Raw genomic sequence first — 24,656 nt, 5'->3', positions numbered from 1 at the left:
CAGGACTAGCTCTGTAATCAACAAGTATGTTAGCTGAAGTAGTTGAAAACCCATGAAAGTGATGACATCACCGGTGGGGCTTTAGCAACAATGTTTGCATGGGATGGCATAAGGGCAATAAACTTCTCACTCCTAATGGGGACAGTGCTCAGGGAGGATGTTGTTTCTGCTGACATTTTCCAATGAAGTTATTAGAAAATACCAGCAGCAAAGAATGCACTGGATAATATTTTTAAAGTAAGAAACTCCTTAATACATTCCAGGAAGTCCTGGTCACAACAGGGCCATTTCAGGCGCTTGAGAAGCGCATTCAGAAGGCTGCTTCGCTGACCTGTTGAAGCTTTCTTGTCTCGGCAATACCTGGCATCTGTGGAATGCTTGACTGGGCACCGAGTGTGCTTAACTGCAGTGTTTCTGTAGATAAGGGAGAGCAAATTTTTATCTGCCACATTTTATGACTCAGGAAATGGAGAGCCTTGGAATTTGAGTGACTTGCCCAAAGCCATCAGAACAGTCGTCCTCTCCTGGTACCCTATGAAGGACTCTTCCCGAGGCTGGATGCTACCTGCCTCGTAGGTCACAATGCCTCGGATGCTTCTACCTGCATGATTGCCTCTGTAGGTCTGGGGATGAAGCACCTTTGGGACATGCTGTCTATGTTCTGTCTCAGAGAGGCCTGAGCAGGCCACAGTGAGTGGAAAATAGCCCATGGGGTCAACCCCAGGTACATGCAGTATTGAAGAAATCCACAAGCTGGTCTCCACCAACTATTTCAGAGCAGCTGCCTGGAACACGGGTGCAGTCTTTCTGTGAGTGGGAACCTTCATGAGCTCTTTCTTTCATGAGATTTCAGATGTGGCACAGCCCTAGTATTAAAGGTTTGGGAGGAATTAATTGTGTAATCTGTGTTTTCTTGGGGTGACCAAATAAAGAGGATCCAGCCCACCGCTGTATAAGCCACCAGCACGAGTTGGAGCTGGAGCACAAGCTTTGGGGAGGGCATGCAAGTGCTGCCCAGGGATGCTGCGTACTGCTCTCCAAACTCACTGCTACCCTACGTACCTAACTCTGAAGATAAACTATAGTTTCTAAGTCAGTAAAATCTTCCTACTTTTGGCTCCTGCACTAAACAGGCTGCTGCTCTTCCACAGAGTTCTATGTTCACTGATCTCCATTCTTTCTCCTAATTCCAAAACCAACTGTACTTTTCCATGTTTACCCTGTCAAGGAAAGGATCATTTACTGTCTAGGTGCTTATCCAGGCCTGTCTCTTAGGCACACACTCCCGGAGGATGAGGGGGAAACATTTTTAAACTCTATCTTTGTTCCCAGCATGTAGCACTCTGCCTAACACTCAGTAAAGATATGAGGAAGTATTCAAATTGTTGAAATAATAAATGTCTTGTTCATCTGACAATCATAGTTCTCCTAAATGGCAAAGGATTTGAAGAACTAGTTTTTCTTTGCGGATATCTTGGTTTTAGTGTTTGGTTGAATAGTGGCCCAGTTCCACAACAGCCCATTGAAGGCTCGGGATACCAGCTATGAAGCTAAGAACTGGGATTGCCAGGACAGGTAAAGCATGGCACCTGTCTTCAAGGAGGTCCTTGGGACAGTGGTGTGGAAACAGGTTAAACCATCTCTACGCTGCAGAGAGAAATCATATTTCAGCAAATAAAAGGATTTGGACGCTGACTTCAATTAAAAGGAGGAAACGGTGTCAGGAATAATTTACTCAGACAACAAAGCATTTTAAGTTTCAATTTTACCTCAAACATCCTGTAGTTATTTAAATGATAGACAGGGTGGTATCTGATGCTCCTTTTTGGTTATCTAGAAAGATTCCTCAGATAGCCCCATTACACACTCACTTCCTCTATTAACCGAGAATGCTCTTGGATCAGATTTTTATCTGTGAATTGGAAATGATATTACTTGGCTATCTGACTACCAGAAATGCAAGATATGGTGTTGGGTATCTACTTTATTAAATGATCATTATCATTAAGAGATAACTTTAGTAAAGGTTTATCTTCATTTCTACTTTAGCATTCTTCCCACCATGTGTGTTTGTGTGTGTGTGCACTCGCGTGCGTGCGTGAGTTTACATGCATGCTCACGCACATGTGTGCATGTGTATGCAAATTGGGGGCCAGAGGTGAACCCTGTACAGGGTTCCTCAAGTACCATTTACCTTGGTTCGTACACATGGTCTTTCCATTGATATGTAGTTTACCCACTAGGCTAGGGTGGTTGTCATGGGAACTCCAGGAATCTATATTTCTCTGCCTTCCTCATGCTGGGATTGTAAACGCATGCACCCATACCTGGCTTTCTTAGGTGGTTCACATGGATGCAGCTTGCGTTTTGATGCTTGCATAGTGAGTACTTTGCAGATTAAGCTATTTCTTTAGCCCTTACTTCTAAATAACTGGAAATACACAGTATGCCCAGTGGGATAGCTTTCTTCAGTAATACATGACACCAGTCTACAATGAAGTCTTCTGTAGAAATTTGAAAAGTGTTTTCATAAGAACTGACAACACAAAAAATATGTAAGTTGACTGTTGAATGGAAAAGCAGGCAAAGAAAAGGTCTGGAAAGGAAGAGACCAAGCCAATAGCAATGTCTTCTTCAGAAAATATGAATACAGTGGATTTTGTTTTCACTTTTTAAGCACATCCAACTTATTTTGAAATCCAAGATGCAAACTCTTTGACTTTCTCAATATTATACATAAACACACAGCATAAAACGGTCCCCTGGTCAAACAAAGATAATAAACATTTTGCCTTGTTACTTTGACTCCCCATGAAAACTTTGTCATTTGATGCGAAGGGTGAAGATTACAGACTTTTCCACTTCCTACTTAGGGAACCTTTTCCTTGGGAAGTTCACATAACAACAAAAATATCATGATGGGAAAAAAAAATTCCAGTGACCTGACTGTTTTGTCTCTATTACGACAAATCTCCCCAGTGTTTCTAAACACACTTGAACTCATTTTTAAACAGTGGAATAGGTTGTCTGAGAGTCCAATTTGAAGAGACAACCAAATTAAGAAATATAGATCTTAGTGGCTAAAACTGGAAACTTTCTGACTTACTCCCTGTCCTAGTTAGGGTTACTATTTCTATGATGAAAGACCATGACCAAAACACACTGGAGAAGGATGGGTTTGGTTGGCCTATACTTCCACATCCATCACACACCATCACTGAAAGGAGTCAGGACAGAAGCTCAAACAGGGCAGGAGTTGATGCAGAGGCCATGGAGGGGTGCTGCTTACAGGCTTGCTCCTTATGATTTGCTCAGCCTGCTTTCTGGGGAACCCAGGATCATCAGCCACCAGGATGGCCCCACCCATAGTGGGCTAGGTTCTCCCTCACTATCACTAATTAGAAAAAATGTCCTCCAGGCTTGTCTGCAGCCAGATGTTATGCAAGTGTATTCTTTATCAATGATTCCTCCTCTCCAGTGGCTCTAGCATGTGTCAAGTTAACGTTAAACTATCCAGCACACTCTCCAGTCTGCTACCAAGATGATGAAGCACTTGTATAACTACAAGTATCATTTATTCATTTGTTTGTTCTAGTTCTGGTATTGCACCAAAGCTTTAAGCATAGTAAGAAAGAGCTCTATGATTGAACTACATCTCCCAGTTTTTATATTCTAAATAACTTTGAAGAATACACATTTTAAAACCAATTCTACCTTGCAAAGAAAAAATACTGAAAAAACTTTAACCACACCCCATATATGTGTATGTATACATATATGTGTGTGTATGAATGCATATATATATATATATATATATATATTGTATACAATACCTATTTTGACATATGGAAATATTCTTTACTTTTATTTTATGTGAATTAGTGTTTTGCCCACATGTACCTATCTGCACCACCTAGTCTTCACAGAAGCTAGAAGAGGGAATCAAATCCTTTTGAACTGGAGTTACAGATGTTTGTGAGCTACCATGTGGGTGCTAAAAATTAAACCCAGGTCCCCTGGAAGCACATTCAGTGTTTATAACTGCTAGACCATTTCTCCAGCCCCGGTGAAAATACTTTCCTTAGTGTGATATTAAATGCACAGAGCTGAGCTTTTAAACTTCTTTTCTCTGTGTGTAGTCGTTATTGTTAGCTTCATGGGATACAGTGGGAGAACTGGATTGGGCAAAGCTATGCTGATCTAGAGGACTTCTCCTTTATTCCTCTGCTTCTAAGATGCCTTTTACTTCCTCACACCTCTCTAATGGCCTTTCATCCTCTCTGCTTTGGTGCCATGCTCAGCAAATTCAGATCCTTCCCAATGAGGCTGAAGAGGCATAAGCAGTGAGTGATGTGTCATCTAGACAAAGGAAGGGCACTGTGTGTGACTCATTCGTAAGCCACTCTGCTAGTCACAGGTAGTTCAATAGTTGTTGTGTCTGCCACATAAATTACTCTCCATTGTCTGTATTTTTAGAAAGCTAGATTGTTATGTGTAAGCATTAATCTTATCCATAATCAGTCATGCACAACCCTGTGGACTTACCCCACCAAGTTAGGGTTTGAATATGGTTTGTTACCCAGAAATCATGGGAGAATTTAATACCCAGTCTTATAGTAATGGTATTAATGATAGAAACTTTATTTATAACTTTGACAATGACTTTTAATAAAAAACAATCGCACTATTCTTCCCATGGGTATGACTGTATGGACTGAGCCCTACCTAATCCACTAGAAAATGTATACAGAAGTCACTTCCCAGGTCAGTGGCTATACATAGAAATGTGTCTTGTCTCAATTAATATGTCCTGTTCACAGTGTTTGAAGTCATGATCTGAAGAACACTGTAAAGTATCTCATTGATGTTTTTATAGTAATTATATATGTAGATAATATACATGCATTGAGATATATGTTCAAGCTAACTTACAAGTTGCCTTGGATATTTAAATAAAACTTAGAAAATTGCAGCATGGTTTTACATGGCTCATAGGAAATGGCTCACATCATATTCCTGTTGTATGACAGACACACAGCTGTTTATAGCTCTGAAGTTCTCACTCTATATGAAGTGGAAACTTACCAAGTAATGAAACCTGGTTCAGTCTTAGCCAGAACAAACACCTGAAGCCAGAACCTTAATTAGCAGATGCAAAGGGGGAAACTCTGGGGAGAAGGAAAGATTGACAGTGATTACACAAGATGAATGCAGAACTAATGCCTGCCTTAACAAATCTATACATACTTCATCACAGGAAATTCGGGCTTGTCGGATGTTGTGTGCTAAGGTCAGCAAACTTTTCTGAAACACAGAGACTCTTATTATAGATAGTTCCCAGCTTCTAAGGATGAATAACACTGAGAATTTTTGTTATAGAAATTGTTTAAAGCTAAGGTTTTACACTGATTGCTGCAGAAGGTTCACGACCTTCTAAGCATCATTGATAGCTTTTCATCTATGTCAAGTGTTTGGTCAAAGGTCAGGGCACACTATTCACAAACCTTCAAACAAGGTACAAGGTATTATGGAGGATCTTTATATCCCCCCTCCCAAATCTATGCATTAGAGCCTTTAATGTGGTAGTGCTTGAACGATCCTTTAATGTGGTAGTGCTTGAACCATGAGAAGTCCCGTGATGGGAATTGTACCCTGGCAAGATGACAACAGACAGCTCTGTCTACCTGAGGACACAAGAAGTTGGTAGTCTAAAAACCAAGAGTGGGGCTTTTGCCATCTTTTAGCCATTGCGTACCCAGATCTGGGACTTAATGATCTCATAGAACTATGAGAAATAAATATCTATTTATAGTAGTTTGTCAAAGCATCCCATGGTGACAAAGACATACAGAGACAGATGAATTCTACAAAACATGAAAATATTGCAAATGTGACTTTTCCCTCCAGCCTATACCTTTCTCACGTTAGGCTTCCTATTCTTTTTTTTTTTAAAGATTTATTTATTTATTATATGTAAGTATACTGTAGCTGTCTTCAGACACTTCAGAAGAGGGAGTCAGATCTTGTTATGGATGGTTGTGAACCACCATGTGGTTGCTGGGATTTGAACTCTGGACCTTTGGAAGAGCAGTCGGGTGCTCTTACCCACTGAGCCATCTCACCAGCCCCCAGGCTTCCTATTCTTTATAGGTATGTATAGGTTTTTGTAGGACAAACATGTGATCGCCACAGGTGCCTCTTAGGTGAGTTCCATGTGTACCCAGGGTACTTATTCACTGAACACAGCACCAGGAGTTCACCTGTGTTTGTCTTAAAAATCTCTCCACAGCCTTTAGGTCACTGTAGCTTTTAGAGATTGAGACCCTCTGAGTGCTTAAGTAGAAATTCGGGGACACTGTGAAAGGGCCACCCAGGAAGATGGCTGTACTGTTAAAATGGTATCATCCTAGTTTCTCCTTAAACTGAAAAGGGAGTTGAGGTAAATGAGCTATGGCGAAGGTATGTTATGATTAAGAGTTTAGGCGGAAGCCTCATATAAACCTTGTGGAACAAAAATACTCTACACACTGTGTGTTTTCACAGGGCTTGGGAAGTCTTTTACTCCATGATGGATGGCTGCCCTTTTGGCTGAATGCCACAGTGCGAGTATGGTCAGCTCCAGAGGGATGCAGGAATGCAGGGCGTTCTCCAGCTAGACAACCCTGCAGTTGGAAGAGTACACTGGCTAAAGTTTCTGGGCCCTTTGTCAGCTGCAATACTGAGCAAAGCCAATCTCACATTTAACATCAGGAAGTCCATATTGCACACTGGTAAATACAGTCAAAATGATAGGAGAAGTATGAGGATAAACTCCATTCATCTCACTGCTTTTCCTAGGATCCTACTCAAAGCCAACCAACGGCTTATCCTCAGGAAAGTCCTCAAAGAGAAAGACCCTTGGCTTGGTATGAGCAGAGACTGGGCGGCTGTGCTGTGTTGATCTTGACCTCTGTCTCACCAAACAAAAACCTGCTATATTTGGAGAAAGCAACAGCAGGAGGAGCTGGAGGAAGGTGACCCTGGGAACATGAAAAGAAACTTGTTTGTTTCCTTCATAGTTTATTTGGGACTGAGCGAATAAAATACCTTGGTCTTGGTCATTTGTAAATAATAAAAATGTATTACTCACAGTTTGGAGACTGAGAAGTTCACCATGAAGATGGTAATGGATTCAGTGTCTGGGGACGCCTTGCCCTCTGCTGTGACAAAGGCATCTCCATACTGTCTTAGACAGCGGAAAGCAGGCAGGCCTCCGTTTTAAAAGGACACTAACCATACGCATGAGCTTCTTCCCTCATAAGTAAATCTCCTCTTAAAGGCCCCATGCTCCAATATTGTCGCCCTGGGGCAAGGTTTAGTATATTGCTTTGAGGGGGACATAGACATCTGATGATGCCTAGGAAGCTCCAGTACTACTTGGTTCTGTAGCGCTAACCGGCTGAGACAGGCTGAGTGATGAGAGGAGACACTTTCCCCCCTTTGCTCTCCCTCACACTGTCTCCTCCTGAGAGAGTCAGCAAACAGAAGACTCGGGACCTTGAGATAAAGACCAAGAATCAGGATGGTGCTGCAGAGACTTGTAAAAATGCTTAAGACGCAGCAAAAGGCACTATGGGAAAGACAGATACATAAGAACGGAAACCATGTAGAGCATAGAGACTCAGGTAGTCCCTGAAAGTAAGTTATGGTGACTATCAGTAGTCACAGTTAATGCATGGAGAATGGTCACCAACATGCAAAGGAAAGCGTGAGTGTTAAATCAACCAGGCTCCACAAAGTCACAAGGCTCAAACCCATTGCCTTCACTTTAAGATGAGCAGCTAAAGCAGAAACTAAAGGTAGGCATCACTGGAGCTGGGTTTTAACGGGCTTGCCATACGTTGAGTTCATGATCACTACAAAGAAATTACAGTAGAGGAGAATCCTCTGAACGTTATAAACAGCTGAAAAGAGAATTAGAGAACTGGAGGGTGAATGTGAGGAATCTGGTTTCAAGTCATCACTTCTTCCCTTTTCTTCAGACTTATCCAAGTGCTTATCCAAGTCCTCACTGGCACTTTGCCTGAGCTGAAACTTCTGTATCTAGATTCACAAGCTATTATGCTTCTTTGGGCTCGTCTTGTTTCCTTCTGACTTTCCATTGTGATGGATCTCTTGGTGGCTTGGAATGGGATTTCACACAAACCATGGGGTTTGAAATGTGGGGAACGAGGAGATTAAAATAGAAGAAGTAGCTAGGCCTTGATCCCTCCAGAAGTATCTTGTGAGACGGCATATGTATGAGTGAGACTGATTCTCGCTGGACTATACAGAAGGTCTGTGTGAGGCTGTGTGGGTAGAAGAGGATTTATTTTATATCTCCCATTGCCCACTGGAGAAAGATTGGCTCCAAAGGCATGGAAACCATTAATTTTGAGGTTCAATCATGAAACAGTAGAACAAAGTGACAAGAAGCCATCAGAACAAGCCTGTGTAATGCTGGAGGTGACTGGAAGTTGAGGAGCTGAAGATAAAGATTTCAGACTCAGGCAGGCCAAGATTTGCAGAGCAATGTGTTTCACTTATGAAGTCAGGGCTAGTGAGATGGCTCGATGAGAAGGGCACTGGCCAGTAAGCCTTGTGACTCAAATCTCTGGATCCCACCAGCTGAAGGGGAGAAGTGGCTCCCACAGTCTGTCCTCTGACTTCCACAGGCATGCCATGGCTTGTGTGAACAGATACACAAAATAAGTAAATGAATAGATAGATAAATAAATAAATAAATAAAGGAGTGTAATCATTTTTAAAAAGTAAGAGAATAAGGAGGAAATCCAGTAAGGCCAAGCAGATGACTAATGAGAGTGTTGAATTTAGAGAAAAGAAGGGGAGAAAATATGAAAGCAGAGATCTGAGAGTGGTGGTGTTGAACATGTAGTCTGGGCACTAGAGATGAAGAGGCAGCAGGATTCTGAGCTATAGACCAGCCTGGGCTACAATAGACCAACCTAGGCTACCTAGCGAAATCCTGTCTCATATATTACAATTTAGTGGCATGATCAAAAACTTTGACTTTTACAAAAATTTAAAAATCAGAATATAACTTGCACTAAAATTTAAGAAAAAAATATAACCAGGAAAAACTTAACACATTTGAGAATTAAGAAATAATATTTTGAGCCAGGCGTGGTGGCACACGCCTTTAATCCCAGCACTCAGGAGGCAGAGGCAGGTGGATTTCTGAGTTCGAGGCCAGCCTGGTCTACAAAGTGAGTTCCAGGACAGCCAGAGCTATACAGAGAAACCCTGTCTCGAAACAAAACAAAATAAAACAAACAAACAAACAAAACCCAAAACAACAACAACAAAAAGAAATAACATTTTGATAATCCACACAGCAAGGCTATCACAATAAATATTTTTAAAAGTTTTGAGATTAGTGATATTAAAGCATTATTAATTAATTTTTGCCAGGCAATTAAGGCAGAAAGTTTTTTCCATTAAATCCATTTGCACTTTTCAAATTGCTTGCTCACTATCAAAATACCAAATTCACCTGGGTTTTATTATGTTCTTAGTAGTCAGATCACCTAAAAGTTTAAAATATATTGTGTATAGTAGCACCAGGAACATAAAATACTTAAATATTAGGAAACAAAAAAAACTCAAAAAATATTTCAGAACTTCATAAATAAAGATGCATGTGGTAGCATTACATGTAATGGCTTCAATTCGGAAGCCATTCCTAGATAGAGATGCTGCCTTTATTCAAACCTCAGAGCACTATGCAGTGATGAAAGTGAAATCCCATTCCACGCCACCAAGAGATCTGTCACAATGGAAAGTCAGAAGGAAACAAGACAGCCCAAAGAAGCATAATAGCTTGTGAATCTAGATACAAAGTTTCAGCTCATGCAAAGTGCCAGTGAGGACTTGGATAAGTCTGAATAAAAGGGAAGAAGTGATGACTTGAAACCAGATTTTAGTATCTTTATGGCAGAGAGTTGGAGGAGTGACTTTTTGGTCCTGGTACTGCTTTGTGCCATGACCAGTATAGCCTTTACTGAGGTGTTCAACTGGTGGCTGGCCACACTTTACATTTGTTGGTGTGCTCTCCTGTGTCATCTTCAATAATGAGTGTGTTTTAAGAAAAGGCATTGTGACCAATTAAGAGTGCATCCTACAGTAATGCAGGGATGGTTTGACTTTCAAAACATATTGACTTATTATATCGCCTAACTAAAGACTATGGTTTACTTAACATATATACAAAACCAGTAATAGCATGAATATAGATTTATTTAATAAAATAGAAAACATAAGATTCATGAGAGAATGAAACTCTTTATTTGACAGACAGTACAAACTATACAGCAGATACAGTGTTAATGGAATGTTAGAATCATTCTCTTTAATGTAAGTAATGAGACAAGATCAAAGTGCTAATTATAATTAATGCAGTATTAAAAGGAAAAAGAGTGGCTGGAAGATGGCTCAGTCAGTAGAGTGTATGAGAACTGGAGCTCACTCAATAGCACCCACATAAAAGTGAGGCACACACCAATACATTTCCAGCACTGAGGAGCCAAAACAGGACCATCGCCGGGGCTTGCTAGCCATCCCATTTAGCTAGTTTCAAGATCAGTGAGAGAGTCTGTCTCAATACTAAGGAGGAGAGAGATTGAAGAAGACACCCAATGTTGATCTCTGGTCTCTATACATACGTGCAGGAACCCCTCCTCCTATAAATACACACACACACACACACACACACACACACACACACACAAATGAGAGAGAGAAGACAAAATATAAAAAGAATAGAAAAAATAAAGTTATTATTCACTGATAATATGACTAGCTGACTAGCTACATGTGAAATCTAAACGCATAAGCTATTAGAAGTAGTAAGAGAATTAAAGTTTCTAGACCCACATTAAAGTTTCAAAATCAATAATCAGTATCATTTGTATGAGACAGGCACATGTTTATGCAGCATTACATGCAATGCATGTCAGAGAATTTTGGTAGAACTTTGCTAAGTGGATGCCAGACCTCAGCTAGAGGGACATAGCAAAATGGCAGTGACAATTTTAAAGAAAATAATGACAGCAGGCATGACTGTTCTGTCTGTGACTTGTTCTAGAAGATGTAGTTTGAAAACAAAGAAAGCAGACAGAAAGAGTGTGCTATTGCCATAGAGAATAACACAAAACAGAACCATACAAAGGAGGGATCAGTCAGACTGAACAGAGAGACTACAGACCTTATACGTTTACAGATGTAACTGGGAAGCAGAAAAAGAATGCACCATTGAAAAGAATATGGGATAATTTGTTATCTATATGGGTGAAAATGAATCCATATACCATAAATTGAAGACCATTCTAGGATAAACACTTTTAAACTATGAGGCTTTTTTTTCTTCAAATAGAGGAATATAAAGTGATGTTTTCATAATTCCAAGAAATGATTTCTTTGACAAGGAGAAGACGAAATGCTAAAGAAACATGGGTAAGTTTGAAGTTATGTTGGATGAAGTGGTGTATATTAAGACATCAATAACTAAATGAAAAAGTAAACCAAAGATTAGAATCACCAACTTGAAACATTTAAATAGCATAAGTTTGATATCCAAATTCACATATCACTTCAGATATTTTAGTAAGAGAAAGGCAAAATTTGTCATAGACTCAGGAGCAGAAAGTTGTCCAGGCAGTTCACAATGGGGGAAGTATAAAGAGGCAATCACAGATGAAGGCTTACTAGTTAAAACAAGGTCTCTCTCACTCACTAACATCCAAGCACATCAAGTTTTGCCATTGATGAAGGAAAAAGTAAACATGATGTAACGTCACTGTAGATTAATATAACAATACTGAACAATTACTGTAACAATAAAGTAAACAGACTCTTCTTTATGCACCCAGGAATTCCAGTTCCAGTTGTCACAATGTTGCACAGAGAGGCACACATGGCAACTTTGTAAAATAAAAGTGCGCAGCTTGGCTTACATTGTAAGGAAGGGGCTAACAAAATAACCTACTTTATATTACCAAAATGCTAGGAAATGGGTTCTTCTACAAAAATATGTCAATATGGATACAATCCAATGACATACTAGTCAATGATTTTAAAAAGCAAGTGTGTAATATGAAACTATTATATTTGAAAAACCATAACACACACACACACACACCCCTCCCCCACTTGTATGGAGCATAAAGACAAAATCTTTCATGAGAATAGCATACACAGACCTCCTGGGCTGGAACAGAGTTAAGAATTTAAGTATTATGACATTCTGTATTCCCCCCCCCCCAATACAGGGAGTCTGAGAGACAACAAGTCACGTTTTATTAATATTTGCTTAGTCTCAGAGATTAATAAATTTGTGCTATTACATTACATTACATTACATTACATTACATTACTGCTTTGTTTGTTTGAAATGTTAACTAGCCCAACTGAAGGTTTTGATTTTGAAAATAAATTCAGATGAGAAAGCATCTTTGTGTGCTATGTGCATCTTAGAGTTGTTCCTGGAACTTAAGAGAATGCTAACTTTGCTGGTAAAACCTTATCCAGGGAGCAGAGATAGGCATGCTCACCCCATCGCCATTCCCCACCCACTGCCTGGAGTAACAGCAGAAGGCTCTTGCCAGTTTGATATGGGTGAACTGAGCAGAAGGCAGCAGTAAGCCCGTAGGTACAGTGAACAGCTAGGCAGCCCTTGGCTTCTCAGCCAAGCAGCAAAGTCCTTCTCCCTGGGTACTCGGGGACAAACTGTGTGGGCAGGCTGTTTCCACCTTGGCCAAGGAGGGCATGCAGGGTCAGCACTGCTGCTAGTTTCCTGTTTAGGGAAATGCTAAAGTACAGCTGGAGACATCCAGCTAACATAGCACAGAGATTAGACACATGATAGCCCAAACGCTGGATGTATCTCTCACTTGCAGGTTGTTTGATCCACTAGTGATTTGCTTGTTTGTTTATTTTTTTTCCTGCTTGTTATTTTGCTTCGAGTAAAATTGAACTCAGTTGCTTGCTAATATTAATACAAGACATTTATGACTAAGAACTAGATTTCTAATGTCTGTCCTAGAAGGATGCTGGTACATTGGGCCACATTGTCAACAGCTGGATGGGCCTGAAGATTGTCCCCTCCCCCGCTACCTCACTCATTATTTGCTGCCTACTGGAAAGGTGTCAACTCTCCCAGGTCAGAGATACAAAGATTGAGATTCAGAGTACTGCCTGCTTTGCTCAAGGTCACAGCTGGCTTGTAGGTTCAGCCGTGTTGGTACATGTCACGCAGGTACCAGTTAACTTGAGATATCTTTTCTCTGTAATATGGATCATTTTGTAATCTTTGAGGACACCGGTTCTGTTTCCTTCAGAAGGTGCAGTGGGAATGATAATTCTGAATGTTTTTAACAAAGGCTCACTTGAAGCTTCAATAGGGGCAGAGCAGATGGAGTCACTTTGGTAGTCATTAACTTAAATTGTAATGTTTTGACCTCTCCAAACTCAAAACAGAAATAATTTTACATGCAAGATTGCATGATTGCAACATGATCGCATATGATATTAGCTGGAAGTTCTCTGGTCACAGGGTACCACATTTTAAAAATGAGATGTATTCATTGTTATTTTATGTGTGAGTCTTCTCTCTGCATGTAGGCATGTGAGCATGTCTGTGTTGGTGTTCATGGAGGCCAGAGGAAGACACTGGATCCCCTGGGTCCTGAGTTACAGATGATTGTAAATGGGTTCTGGGACTCGAACCCAGATCCTGTGAAAGACCCACAACTGTTCTTAATTGCTGAACCATCTCCAGCTCACCCTTTGATTTTTCTGAGAGTCCCAGGTCCCTTCATAACCTCATTGCTTTTCTTCTAAGTCTGGAAAGATGATGATAATGATGATGATGATGATGATTACTGTTCTGGAATGTTCTTAGGCCTTTGTATAACATGACTTACTGGTTTCTGCTAAAGCTGTTAGAGAATCCACACCAGTTTGCATGAGTTGTAGCCATCCTGTCCAGCAGTATTTCGTCACCTAGGTCAGGCAGTCCTATTCAGTCAGTCATTCACTCACTCACTCATTCATATATTGTGTGAATGTAGGCAGGGAAAGGACACAACTTTCAGGAGCTGGTTCTCTTAATCAATTTAGGAATTGAGTTCATATTGTTAGTTTTCATACACTGAGCCATCTCACTAACCCTGAAAAATATTGTCTTGTTAGAGCCACTTTATATAGGTTGTAAAATGTTTTGGAGTATAAAGGCGAAGACACTAAGACACCAGCACATGACTGAAAGGTGGGCGACCAGATCAATTAACTTTAGCTCTCATTGAAAGCTGTGCAGGAAAGTGAAGAGATGAAAGATGGAGATCTTAACCACAGATGCAGACAGGCCTGGAAGTTGCCAAAGGAGACATTTAATCTGAATATAGTTCTGCTAAAGATACAACTCTATATTGCTGTGGGTCTGTAGTTGTGGATCTACATGCATAGAAATGGGAAAGAAACACCACAAAAGGCTGGGTCTGGGTGATTTGTGGGAAGTGGGAAATCTAGAGGGATGGGATCCAGAGGAGGGTTAGCCTAGCTGTGATCCTGTAATGCTTCCCTTAAGAGAGAAGCACACTGGAAACAAGCAGAGTACATGCAACCGTAGGTCGTTAAAGTGTTCCCCTGTGACACATAAGGGACCACTAATCTCCAGTCACAGCCTCGGTCCTGTAAGACTGAGACACCTGCTCATCATCATTGGAGATGAAGCTCACCATACCCAAGACCACACCCAAGTCAACAAACAGCATCAAGCATCTGAAAAGTTAAATTTCTGATTCACAAACTGAAACTTAGCCAGGCCCTTCTAGGCTCCTCGTCGTTTCAAGGAGATTTTTATCTTTAGTGGCAAAAAACCAAGCATTATGGAGCAGATTCAAGTGAGCACAGGGAGACCCAAATTCCAAATAAAAACCAAAATCATCACAAAATTGATTAATTCATCCTAATGTAAGTTCTGTGTCTTCTTTTTTTTTTTTTTTACCGTGATGGCTTTTGTGTCCAGAGAGTCCAAAGGAACACTGAGCCCCAGTGAAGTCAGAGTTAAAGTGAGGTCTGGAAGGAGCAGAGCTGAGACTCCCAAGGAAGAATTTCCTCCCAGGCTGGTGCACTTCATTCACCATCCTGACATTGCACCTCCAGAACCCTGGCCATTATTTTCATTATCTATCTATCTATCTATCTATCTATCTATCTATCTATCTATCTATACCTACCTCTCTATCCATCCATCCATCCATCCATCCATCCATCCATCCACCCATCCACCTACTACCAAACTCATCTATCTGATCATCCATCTATTATCTATATACCTCTTACCTCTGCCTTTTTGCTTATCATCATCATCGTATACCTTATATCACTTACATTATATTTATTATCATCAGTTATCTTAGGTCCATCCATATCATCTGCCTGTCTATAACCTAATTATTGCTATCCATTTTCTGTTCTCTGTAAGCTTTTGTTCCTCCATCCGGGACTCCTGGGGTCCTGGACCACTGACTGGCTCTCCACTTCTTCCAGCGCAGCACATTCCACCTGTTCCTCAGAGTTGTGTGCTGCTGCGATCCCATCCCGGGACTCAGGAGGAGCCCGCAGCTGAGCAACCCTCCAGATAGTGATTCAAAGACAGAACCCTAGTGAGTGGCGCAGGCTTGTCCCACAGGAGACAGGCATAGCTCTGCTGCAGGGTGGGATCTGCACAACCTTTCAGGCACTCACCTTGCTAGCCACAGGCGGGGCAGCCAGGAGCAGCAGCAGGATAAGCAGCAGGAGCACCAGGAACCTTGGAGCAGACTTGGAGTGCATGACGGGTCCCGAGTCCCGGTGTTTTCTGTGTTCTGTGACCTACCGGATCCACGGGTTCTCAGGCGTCCATGTCCCCCGCGGGACACAGATTGGAGAGGCCGCGCAGTGACGCTCGCCTTGCTGGCCCACTGGGGCGAGTTTTGTAAGGGCTCGACCCACTGCGGTCTGTTTGTCCTCACCCAAGTTTTTGATTGTGACTCTAAGGGAGGGGAGAAGTGGCTGAGGTCCCGCCCTCGTCCCCTCTCCCTCCCAGCTCGCCGGGCACTGTCCCTTCAACCGGGCATCGTGCCCAGGAAGTGAGAAAGGGTTGGGCGCCCGCAGAGCAAGTAGGCAGGTGGGCTCCAGGGGTCAGGGTGAAAGATGTGATGTCCCTGAGATCCTGGGACTTAGGTGTCTAGCGGGTGCAGGTCAACGTGAGGAATTTAGGGGTGTGCGGTAGGGAGGTGGCTGCACAGGGTGGGGGGAGTGGCCAGCAGCCCTGCCCAGATTAAGCGGGAGGCGCGCGGGAGTCTGCGACTCCGGAGGCCAAGTTTGCTGGCCGCTCTAGGGGCTGCCCATCTGCTGCCGGCCGGCCTTCAACTCGCAGCCAGCACACAGACCTGAGGCTGGACAGGCTGGGAAGAGGAACACAGTCACGGTCACGGGTGGATTCCCTCCAGCCATAACCTCGAGGAGCCTGTCTGGTCTGCCTGCTACCCTGCTGTTCCTTCTCTGCCCGGTTGCTCCCCAGGTAAGCTGCCCTCAGATAGGCACCACCCCAGCGCCAGGGCACCTGCCTGGGACCAAAAGCATTTTAGCATCTAAGGGGTGGTGGCTGGGGAAGTTGTGGCCTTGGGGTCAGCAGAGGAGAGCTTGCTTGGCTCCTGGGCTTCTCTGCCAGGGCTTGAACTGGGCACTGTGTGTTTTGATTAATTTGGAAGCTCGAGTTACTGTCCTGGCAGTCCCGGCATTCCAAAATGCCAAGAGCAAGAGGCAGCTGAGGGGAAAGAGAAAGCTCATCCTATTCTCTGAGTTGAACTGCTTTTCAGGCTAAACCTTATCTGCGGAAACGGAGGAGAAAATGAGAGCCAACTCTGGTCCAGGGTGTCCCTGCCTGGGAGGGCCTTGGATGCAAATGTCACTTCTGGCTTGGTAGGGTACATTGTTGCAGGGCTCTTACGCTATCTCGTGCGGCAGACCACACTGAATGGAGTGTATCATTTCAAGTGCACAGGCTACAGTACAATCACAGTTTTGCTTAGATACTATCATCACAGTGCTAAAGAAGAGAGGTAGTAACAGGCACGGGGTGTTATAATTACATGGCTTTGCAAGCTCTTTGAGGCACCCATAAAACAACCATAATATCATCACAGTGGTAACTGCGAACAAGGTCTTATGATAACCATCTGAATGTCATGAACGTATTAGCGGGTGCAAACTCAGCCACCAGCACTTCGGTGGCCTGTTAGCTGACGCTCATCACTGAAGGAAGGGCCCAGCTTCCATGAAGAAGCATCGAACATTTACTTGTCTCCGTTTTCTTGTCCAAGTTCACTGGCCATCCTAGTTCCTTCTCCTTCCCCCACCCCCCTCAGATTGTAGAGTGAAAGGGGCATCTTCCATGACATACAACCATACATCAGAGTCTCCAGAGGAATATCTAAAAGTTCCAGAGCCCAATGAATTCCAACCACTTGTATCAGACATCTAGAGGACAAACTTAATGGTGCATGGTAGAACCTCTTGCAAATTCTTTGTGCAAACATACTTTGTGGCCACTATTTTATTTTATTTTATTTTATTTTATTTTATTTTATTTTATTTCCTTTCTCTCATACATTACACTCTCACCACAGTCATTTTGGTTAGCTGTACTGAATTAGGGTCTCTTTAGTAAAATAACAAGAGGACATTAATTAAAATCTTTATTAAGATTTAGGGACATTGTAAAGTTTGTGCCCAGATCATAAATGTAATCGGTCACATAGTGGCTTTAGGAAAGTTCTTGGGGGAATTTCGGTCATCCTCCTGGTGTAGAATGCGACTACTCTGATGTCCAAGAGACCTGAGAGGCCTATGATTGTCTTTTATAAATTGATACTGCTTCTTAAAAAGAAAAAACAAGATCTCAGACTTGATATCAGATGTTTCTCCCCTTTGCAGGATTATAGAAAATTTAAATTTTAAATGGCTTTTCTCAAGGCATGGTCGTTTCTTCCTCTCCTCTCTATGTATAATGTATTTGTGTGTGCATGTTCATGTGTGTGCTTATCCTTATGTGGGTGAGCAAGAGCCACAGAGTGGTGTGTGTGTGTGTGTGTGTGATAGTGTTGGTCTTCTGTTTCCACCCCGTTTGGGTCCCTTGCTCCCCTGACGTGTGAGCTTCCAGGGAATCTTCAGCCTATACCTCCTGTCTTGCTTTAGGAGTGCTGGGTTGATTGTTACACACATCTGGTTCTTCATGCATCCTGGGATGGAAACTCAGGTCCTCACCTCCACAGCAGGCATTTACTCACTGAGCTGTATCCTCAGCAAAGAGCCCTGGAGTTTTGATGGAAGAACAGACTGAGATTATGAGCATTGGAAGGGAAGAGCAGTCACCCGCATTATATTTCTGATGCAGCGGCAGAAGAAAATGGGATGTTGCACAGGAGGGAGGAAACAGATGCCCAGGAGCCTGGCATCTGAATTGCCCCTCCGTTCTAAATCCTGTTGTGCATACTGGTGTGGATTAACTTCTCCAGGGTGAACCCTTACTCACTATAACATTGATCTAATCATGGTACCAGCTTCAGGGAGTTGTAGGACTCCGATAATCCCTCAGATCTGTCTTTTGTACAAGATGCTCATTTAAGCACCATTCGCTGCATTCTGACTGGAGCTGCATATGAAAAGAGATGGACATGGTGAGAGATGGTGGCTCAGTGGTGGCATGGTGTAGGGATGCTCTTCTGAGTTCAATGTGAATGAACAAGAACCAAGCAAAGCCCCGTATTGACACCAGATTAGCACACTTCCAAAGCACCTAGAACCCTGCCTTGGCCTTCCTAACACCAGCAGCGTTGGCACACCCAGGAGCTGTTACGATCTGCAATCTCAGCAGCCAGCCAGGCTATCGAATCAGAATGTCATGGCCCAAGATTCAAGCTCTCTAGTAGATTCACTTGCAAATGAAACATGAAGAAGTGGCTTGTTTGGAAGCCAGACTTAAGTATCCATTCCTCACACACACTTCACTACACTGGCGTTCTCCTCACCTATGGTTAGAATTAACCAGGGCTCAACTAGAGCCCATGAATTAAAAACAGAATCAAAACCAAGAGAACTAGTGTATTGTAGTTTATTCCTTAAATATGAAAAACAAAAGTGTACTGGCTGGTTTTGTGTGTCAACTTGACACAGGCTGAAGTTATCACAGAGAAAGGAGCCTCCCTTGAGGAAATGCCTCCATGAGATCCAGCTGTAAGACATTTCCTAAATTAGTGATCAAGGTGGAGGGGGGTACCCATTGTGGGTGGTGCCATCCTTGGGCTGGTAGATTTGGGTTCTATAAGAAAGCAAGCTGAGCAAGCCAGGGGGAAGCAAGCCAGTAAGCAGCATCCCTCCATGGCATCTGCATCAGCTCCTGCCTTCAGGTTCCTGCCCTGTGTGAGTTTCTGTCCTGACCTCCTTTGGTGATGAACAGCAGTATGGAAGTGTAAGCTGAAAAATCCCTTTCCTCCCCAACTTGCTTCTTGGTCATGATGTTTTGTGCAGGAATACAAACACTGACTAAGACAAAAAAGGAAAGAAAAAAATGGTTCATTTTGTATAAGATATTTTTTTTAACACTTGATACTAGATGGAGGTTTTGAGTACAATTGTCAATGCCCTTGACAACTCTAAATAATTATTTAATCTGCCTTTAAAATTTTAATTAATACCATGTCTCTTCTGTTTTCTTTTTAAAAATTTTTTTAAAGGATTTGTTTCATCTGTGTAAATATTTTACCCATGAGAGAGTACATGCACGTGCACATATGCACAGAAAGATGTCAGGTATCCTGCTCTACTCTGTGTAGCCTTGTTCCCTTAAGACAGGGTGTCTCTTGTATTTTGGGTATTCTAAGTTTCTGGGCTAATATCCACTTATCAGTGAGTGCATATCAAGTCACTTCTTTTGTGATTGGGTTACCTCACTCAGGATGATGCCCTCCAGGTCCATCCATTTGCCTAGGAATTTCATAAATTCATTCTTTTTAATAGCTGAGTAGTACTCCATTGTGTAAATGTACAACATTTTCTGTATCCATTCCTCTGTTGAGGGACATCTGGGTTCTTTCCAGCTTCTGGCTATTATAAATAAGGCTGCTATGAACATAGTGGAGCATGTGTCCTCACCCAACATACAAGATACAATTTGCAAAGCAAATGAAACTCAAGAAGAAAAGACCAAAGTGTGGACACTTTGCCCCTTCTTAGAATTGGGAACAAAACACCCATGGAAAGAGTTACAGAGACAAAGTTTGGAGCTGAGACAAAAGGATGGACCATCTAGAGACTGCCATACCCGGGGGATTTATCCCATAATCAGCCTCCAAATGCTGACACCATCACATACACCAGCAAGATTTTGCTGAAAGAACCCTGATATAGCTGTCTCTTGTGAGGCTATGCCAGTGCCTGGCAAACACAGAAGTAGATGCTCACAGTCAGCTATTGGATGGAACACAGGGCCCCCAAAGGAGGAGCTAGAGAAAGTACCCAAGGAGCTAAAGGGGTCTGCAACCCTATAGGTGGAACAACATTATGAACTAACCAGTACCCTGGAGCTCTTGACTCTAGCTGCATATGTATCAAAAGATAGCCTAGTCGGCCATCATTGGGAAGAGAGCCCCTTGGTCTTGCAAACTTTATATGCCTCAGTAAAGGGGTACGCTAGGGCCAAGAAGTGGGAGTGGGTGGGTAGGGGAGTGGGTGGGGTCTGGGGGACTTTCGGGATAGCATTTGAAATGTAAATGAAGAAAATACCTAATTAAAAAAAGACAGGGTCTCTCACTGAACCTGGAGTCAGGCTGGAGTGGAGGCCAGCAAGCCTCAGCAATTCTGTTTCTGATCACTAGCGATCTCTGTTGGGGTTGCAGGTGTATATATGTCCAATCTGGCTTTTCTATCCATGCTAGGGATTTGAACTCAGGTCCTCATGCTTGTCAGAAAGTTTTTTTTTCTTTCTAAATGATTCTTACTGGTGTTTAAATATGTGTGTCCATTTCACCAATTTTCAATGTAAGCCCCACTAGGGAAGAAGCCTTTTGGGGGTTCTGCCCTCTCCCCTTTGTGACATAGCAATCACCCTCAGGCTTATGTCTCCCAAAGTCCATGAATGTCAATAGCCTCTACTGCACTGCACACACAACATATGTGCTTCTGCTTTTGATGAGATATGCAGCATTAGGTTGCCCATGGAGCCTTCTCTGAGTTCTCCAATTCCCCTTTTAGTCTTTCCCCCAACCCCACCCCGAGAACATTCTCTTCTCATCACTTTCAGATGGCTTTACAATTTCAGAGTCACAACCAGCTTATGGTAGTTCTTGCTCCCAATTCCTCTGTTGCTGTTCTATATTCACAGCTCCTACACTGGTATCCACGTTTATTATCCATAGACCACGGATGCCTTCGAGCTGGCTTCCTTTCTTGGAAGCCCTGTGAAACAACCTCTGGTCCTGTTATCTGGTGCCATTTAAAGTTGCACTCGGGGCTGGGGGGATGGCTCAGCTGGTTAGAATGTTTGCTGTGGAAGCTCAGGAGTGGAATTTGGATTCCCTACTTAAAAGCCAATGGGTGTGGCAGTCCACTTGTGCTTCCAGAATGTGGGAAGTGTATTATACAGAATCTTTGGAGCAAGCAGGCTGGCCACAACCTCAGCAAAATGGCAGGCTCTGGATCAGCAAGGGATCCTGCTCCCATATGTAGGGTAGAGACAGTTGAGATCAGATGCCAACCTTGAGCCTGCAGATGCACCTACACACATGCAAACATGCAACACATGCACACTCACACATGCACTCCATGCATATAAAAATATTATAAAATATTAACCATAGAAGATAGAGAAACAGTAATGGATACTTACTTCAGTTCCTTTTATTCTCTATCATGTATAGCATGAGTTAGTGCAAACAAGAACCAGATAGATACTTCTTGAGTTAATAACCATAAATATTTACATAGCATTTAAAGTATATGCAGATGATACCAGAAATAAATACACCATCAATGCCAATCTAATTTATAGAAAGTTACCTCATATTTTCATGACCTATTACATTTAATTATTTTAACTTACAAATTATTTTTCATCCTTGTTATATAGAAGCTAGATTGAATATTTTGTTCTTATTTATTTTTATTGTAAAAGCGTGATATAGACTTATTTCTAGATTTATTGACTGAGTCCCCCCCCCTAGATTTTTTATTTCCAAAGTTCATGATAAAAGAGCAAGCTTACTTTAATTATAATCATGGAAATCTTTTCTGATATTTTCAGCTGCTAATTATTTTTTAAAGACTGATTTATTATTATGTAAGTGCACTGTAGCTGTCTTCAGACACACCAGAAGAGGGCATTGGACCCCATTACAGATAGTTGTGAGCCACCATGAGATTGCTGGGATTTGAACTCAGGACCTTTGGAAGAGCAGTCTGTGCTCTTAACCGCTGCTGAGCCATCTCTCCTGCTAACTATTTTGGTCATGCTGTCCACTGGTAACCTTGTGCATACACAGAGCATCCCCTTGACTCTGCTCAGAGATGACACCTGTGTGTGGTCCATACTGAATGTGATGCTGAGATGCACAGTGAACTGTGGGAAGTCCGTGACTCTGAAGCCATTTTGTTTTACTGTTGCTGTTTACACTTATTTATTGGGGAGGGGGTATACCTCAGTGCCTATCTGGAGGTCAAGAACAAGTTCCCAAGTGTTCTCTCCTTGCACTCTGTGGGTTCAAGAGATTAAGCTCAGATCATCAGGCTTAGGGGCCAGCTCATTTCATTTACCCAATGAGCCATCTTTATCCTTGAAGCCCAGATTTGGACCATGCTCTTGAATCACCTCTTGTTACATTCCTGCACTCAGGAATTCCACAACGGTACAATGTGGAGTCCTGTTCCAGGTCTTGTCCTTAAGGAAGAGACATGGTAAGAAGATTGCAGATCCCTAGGGATCAACTCCCCTAGGAAGCCAGGATTACTTAGAGTCTGGGCAGAAGACAGGATGTAGCCATAGGAAAGGCCATACTGGAGTTCTTAGGAAAGAGAAGACCTCATACAAGCCCAGTTACTCTTTTCCAAGATAAAAACTTTCCTACTCTCTCCCAGATGCACACTCTGCCCACCTTAGCACTTCTGTCTAACCTTAGAGTTCATTTGGATACTTTTTATGAAGTCTTTCTTTTTGCTTAAACACTTAAATATACACCTCCCCTCTCTTTTCTTTAGAGAGAGAAAGAGAGAGAGAGAGAGAGAGAGAGAGAGAGAGAGAGAGAGAGAGAGAGAGAGAGAGAGAGAGAGAGAGAGCCCTTTGACCTCTAGAACGTGCAGATTTCTAGGCTTCCAAGCATAAAAGTTTGTACAGGAGGATCCTGGCTTTCTGAGATTCAGAGGGAACAGAATGTCCTTGTGACCCTGAGCCACTCCATTTATAATTGATTTTCTGTACTCCTGAAGTCTTTCTTCCCAGAGATCAACTTCCTGAAACTCACTCAGGAGTCCTCATGAACGATATGAAGTCTGTACAGAGCCTAGAACTTAGTGTATGCTTAGCCTCAGTCAGCCCTGATAATTGTTATTTGTAATAGTGGGATGGACAGGAGAGATGATGATGGAGAAATCGAAGAGGGGGAGGGAAGGTGGAGGAAAAGAAGGGAGAAGAGGAAGAAAATGGCAAGAGATGATGGCCATGAGAGCACTCCCCTGACCCTTACCAAGTCTTTTCTTTGTATTTCCAGGGTGAGCCATTTCTATAATATTTCAGCATGAGCTAACTTTGTAACCCAACCTAGAACTATCCCACAGCATGCTTTCCTCTTCCACACTCACTGAAGAGTCACCCATCTGCATGGTTACCTTTCCTTGATGTTTGAAAGGTTCCTGCCCCCCACCCATAGTATAGACATACAGACCCAACTCTGTAGGAGGCAGAGGCAGGAGGATCACATGATATCAGGAGTTTGAGATTAACTTGTGTATCACAACAATATCTCATCTCTAAACTAACTAACTAACTAACTAATTAACTGACTGACTGACTAACCAACCAGCTACCCAACTCTCCATTCTCCACCTAATGGCAGCTGTATCCTAGATCCCCCTTCTTCCTTCTCCTTTAAATCAAATAATCTCTTATTCTGGCCCCATGTTCTATTTGTATATCCAACATGCTGGGAGTTGTTTTTGTTTTTGTTTTTGTTTAGTGGTGCTCATGGTAGTGTGTATGTGTGCATGTGTGTTTGTGTGTGTGTGTGTGTGTTGGACTTTATTACTAATTAGGAAGGGGGTAAAGAAGAAAGGGTATAAGGGAACAGTCACTGAGCCAGGCACTGTACAGTCATTCAGACTCATTTTGGCTCCTCAGATATTAATTTTCCATACAGAGAAATCCTGAACTCCAAGGAATTACAGAGTTGCATAGGGCTACCCTGACTGAACGTTCTAATTACATAACACATTGACTATCCCGTCCCGCGGGATTCAGTTATTCGTGGGTGCGAGGGGAACCGCGAACCTGGAAGGAAATGGGAGGAAAAGAAAGAGAGGCGGAGACCAAG

The 24,656-nt window shown here is 42.4% G+C and overlaps 2 protein-coding genes across 2 annotated transcripts in view; one reads left to right on the top strand and one right to left on the bottom strand.

The window, feature by feature from the left end:
- The window catches only part of Col4a3 (collagen type IV alpha 3 chain), a 136,774-nt gene extending 120,518 nt beyond the window's left edge, over positions 1–16,256 (bottom strand). The window contains exon 1 of the mRNA XM_021155885.3: positions 15,784–16,256. Within this exon, the coding sequence (XP_021011544.1) occupies positions 15,784–15,870 (87 nt within the window). The 5' untranslated portion in view covers positions 15,871–16,256. The remainder of the gene's footprint in view (positions 1–15,783) is intronic.
- A 55-nt stretch (positions 16,257–16,311) lies between these two features.
- Positions 16,312–24,656, top strand: part of Col4a4 (collagen type IV alpha 4 chain) — a 143,814-nt gene continuing 135,469 nt past the window's right edge. The window contains exon 1 of the mRNA XM_085838845.1: positions 16,312–16,600. The gene's annotated coding sequence lies outside the window, so the exon portion shown is untranslated. The remainder of the gene's footprint in view (positions 16,601–24,656) is intronic.

Source organism: Mus caroli, unplaced genomic scaffold (genome assembly GCF_978045245.1).
Source record: "Mus caroli unplaced genomic scaffold, Mus_caroli_1 scaffold_1, whole genome shotgun sequence".
Taxonomy (NCBI): Eukaryota; Metazoa; Chordata; class Mammalia; order Rodentia; family Muridae; genus Mus; species Mus caroli.
Note: the sequence above shows the minus strand (reverse complement) of the source record. Positions and strands in the feature narration are given on the sequence as shown.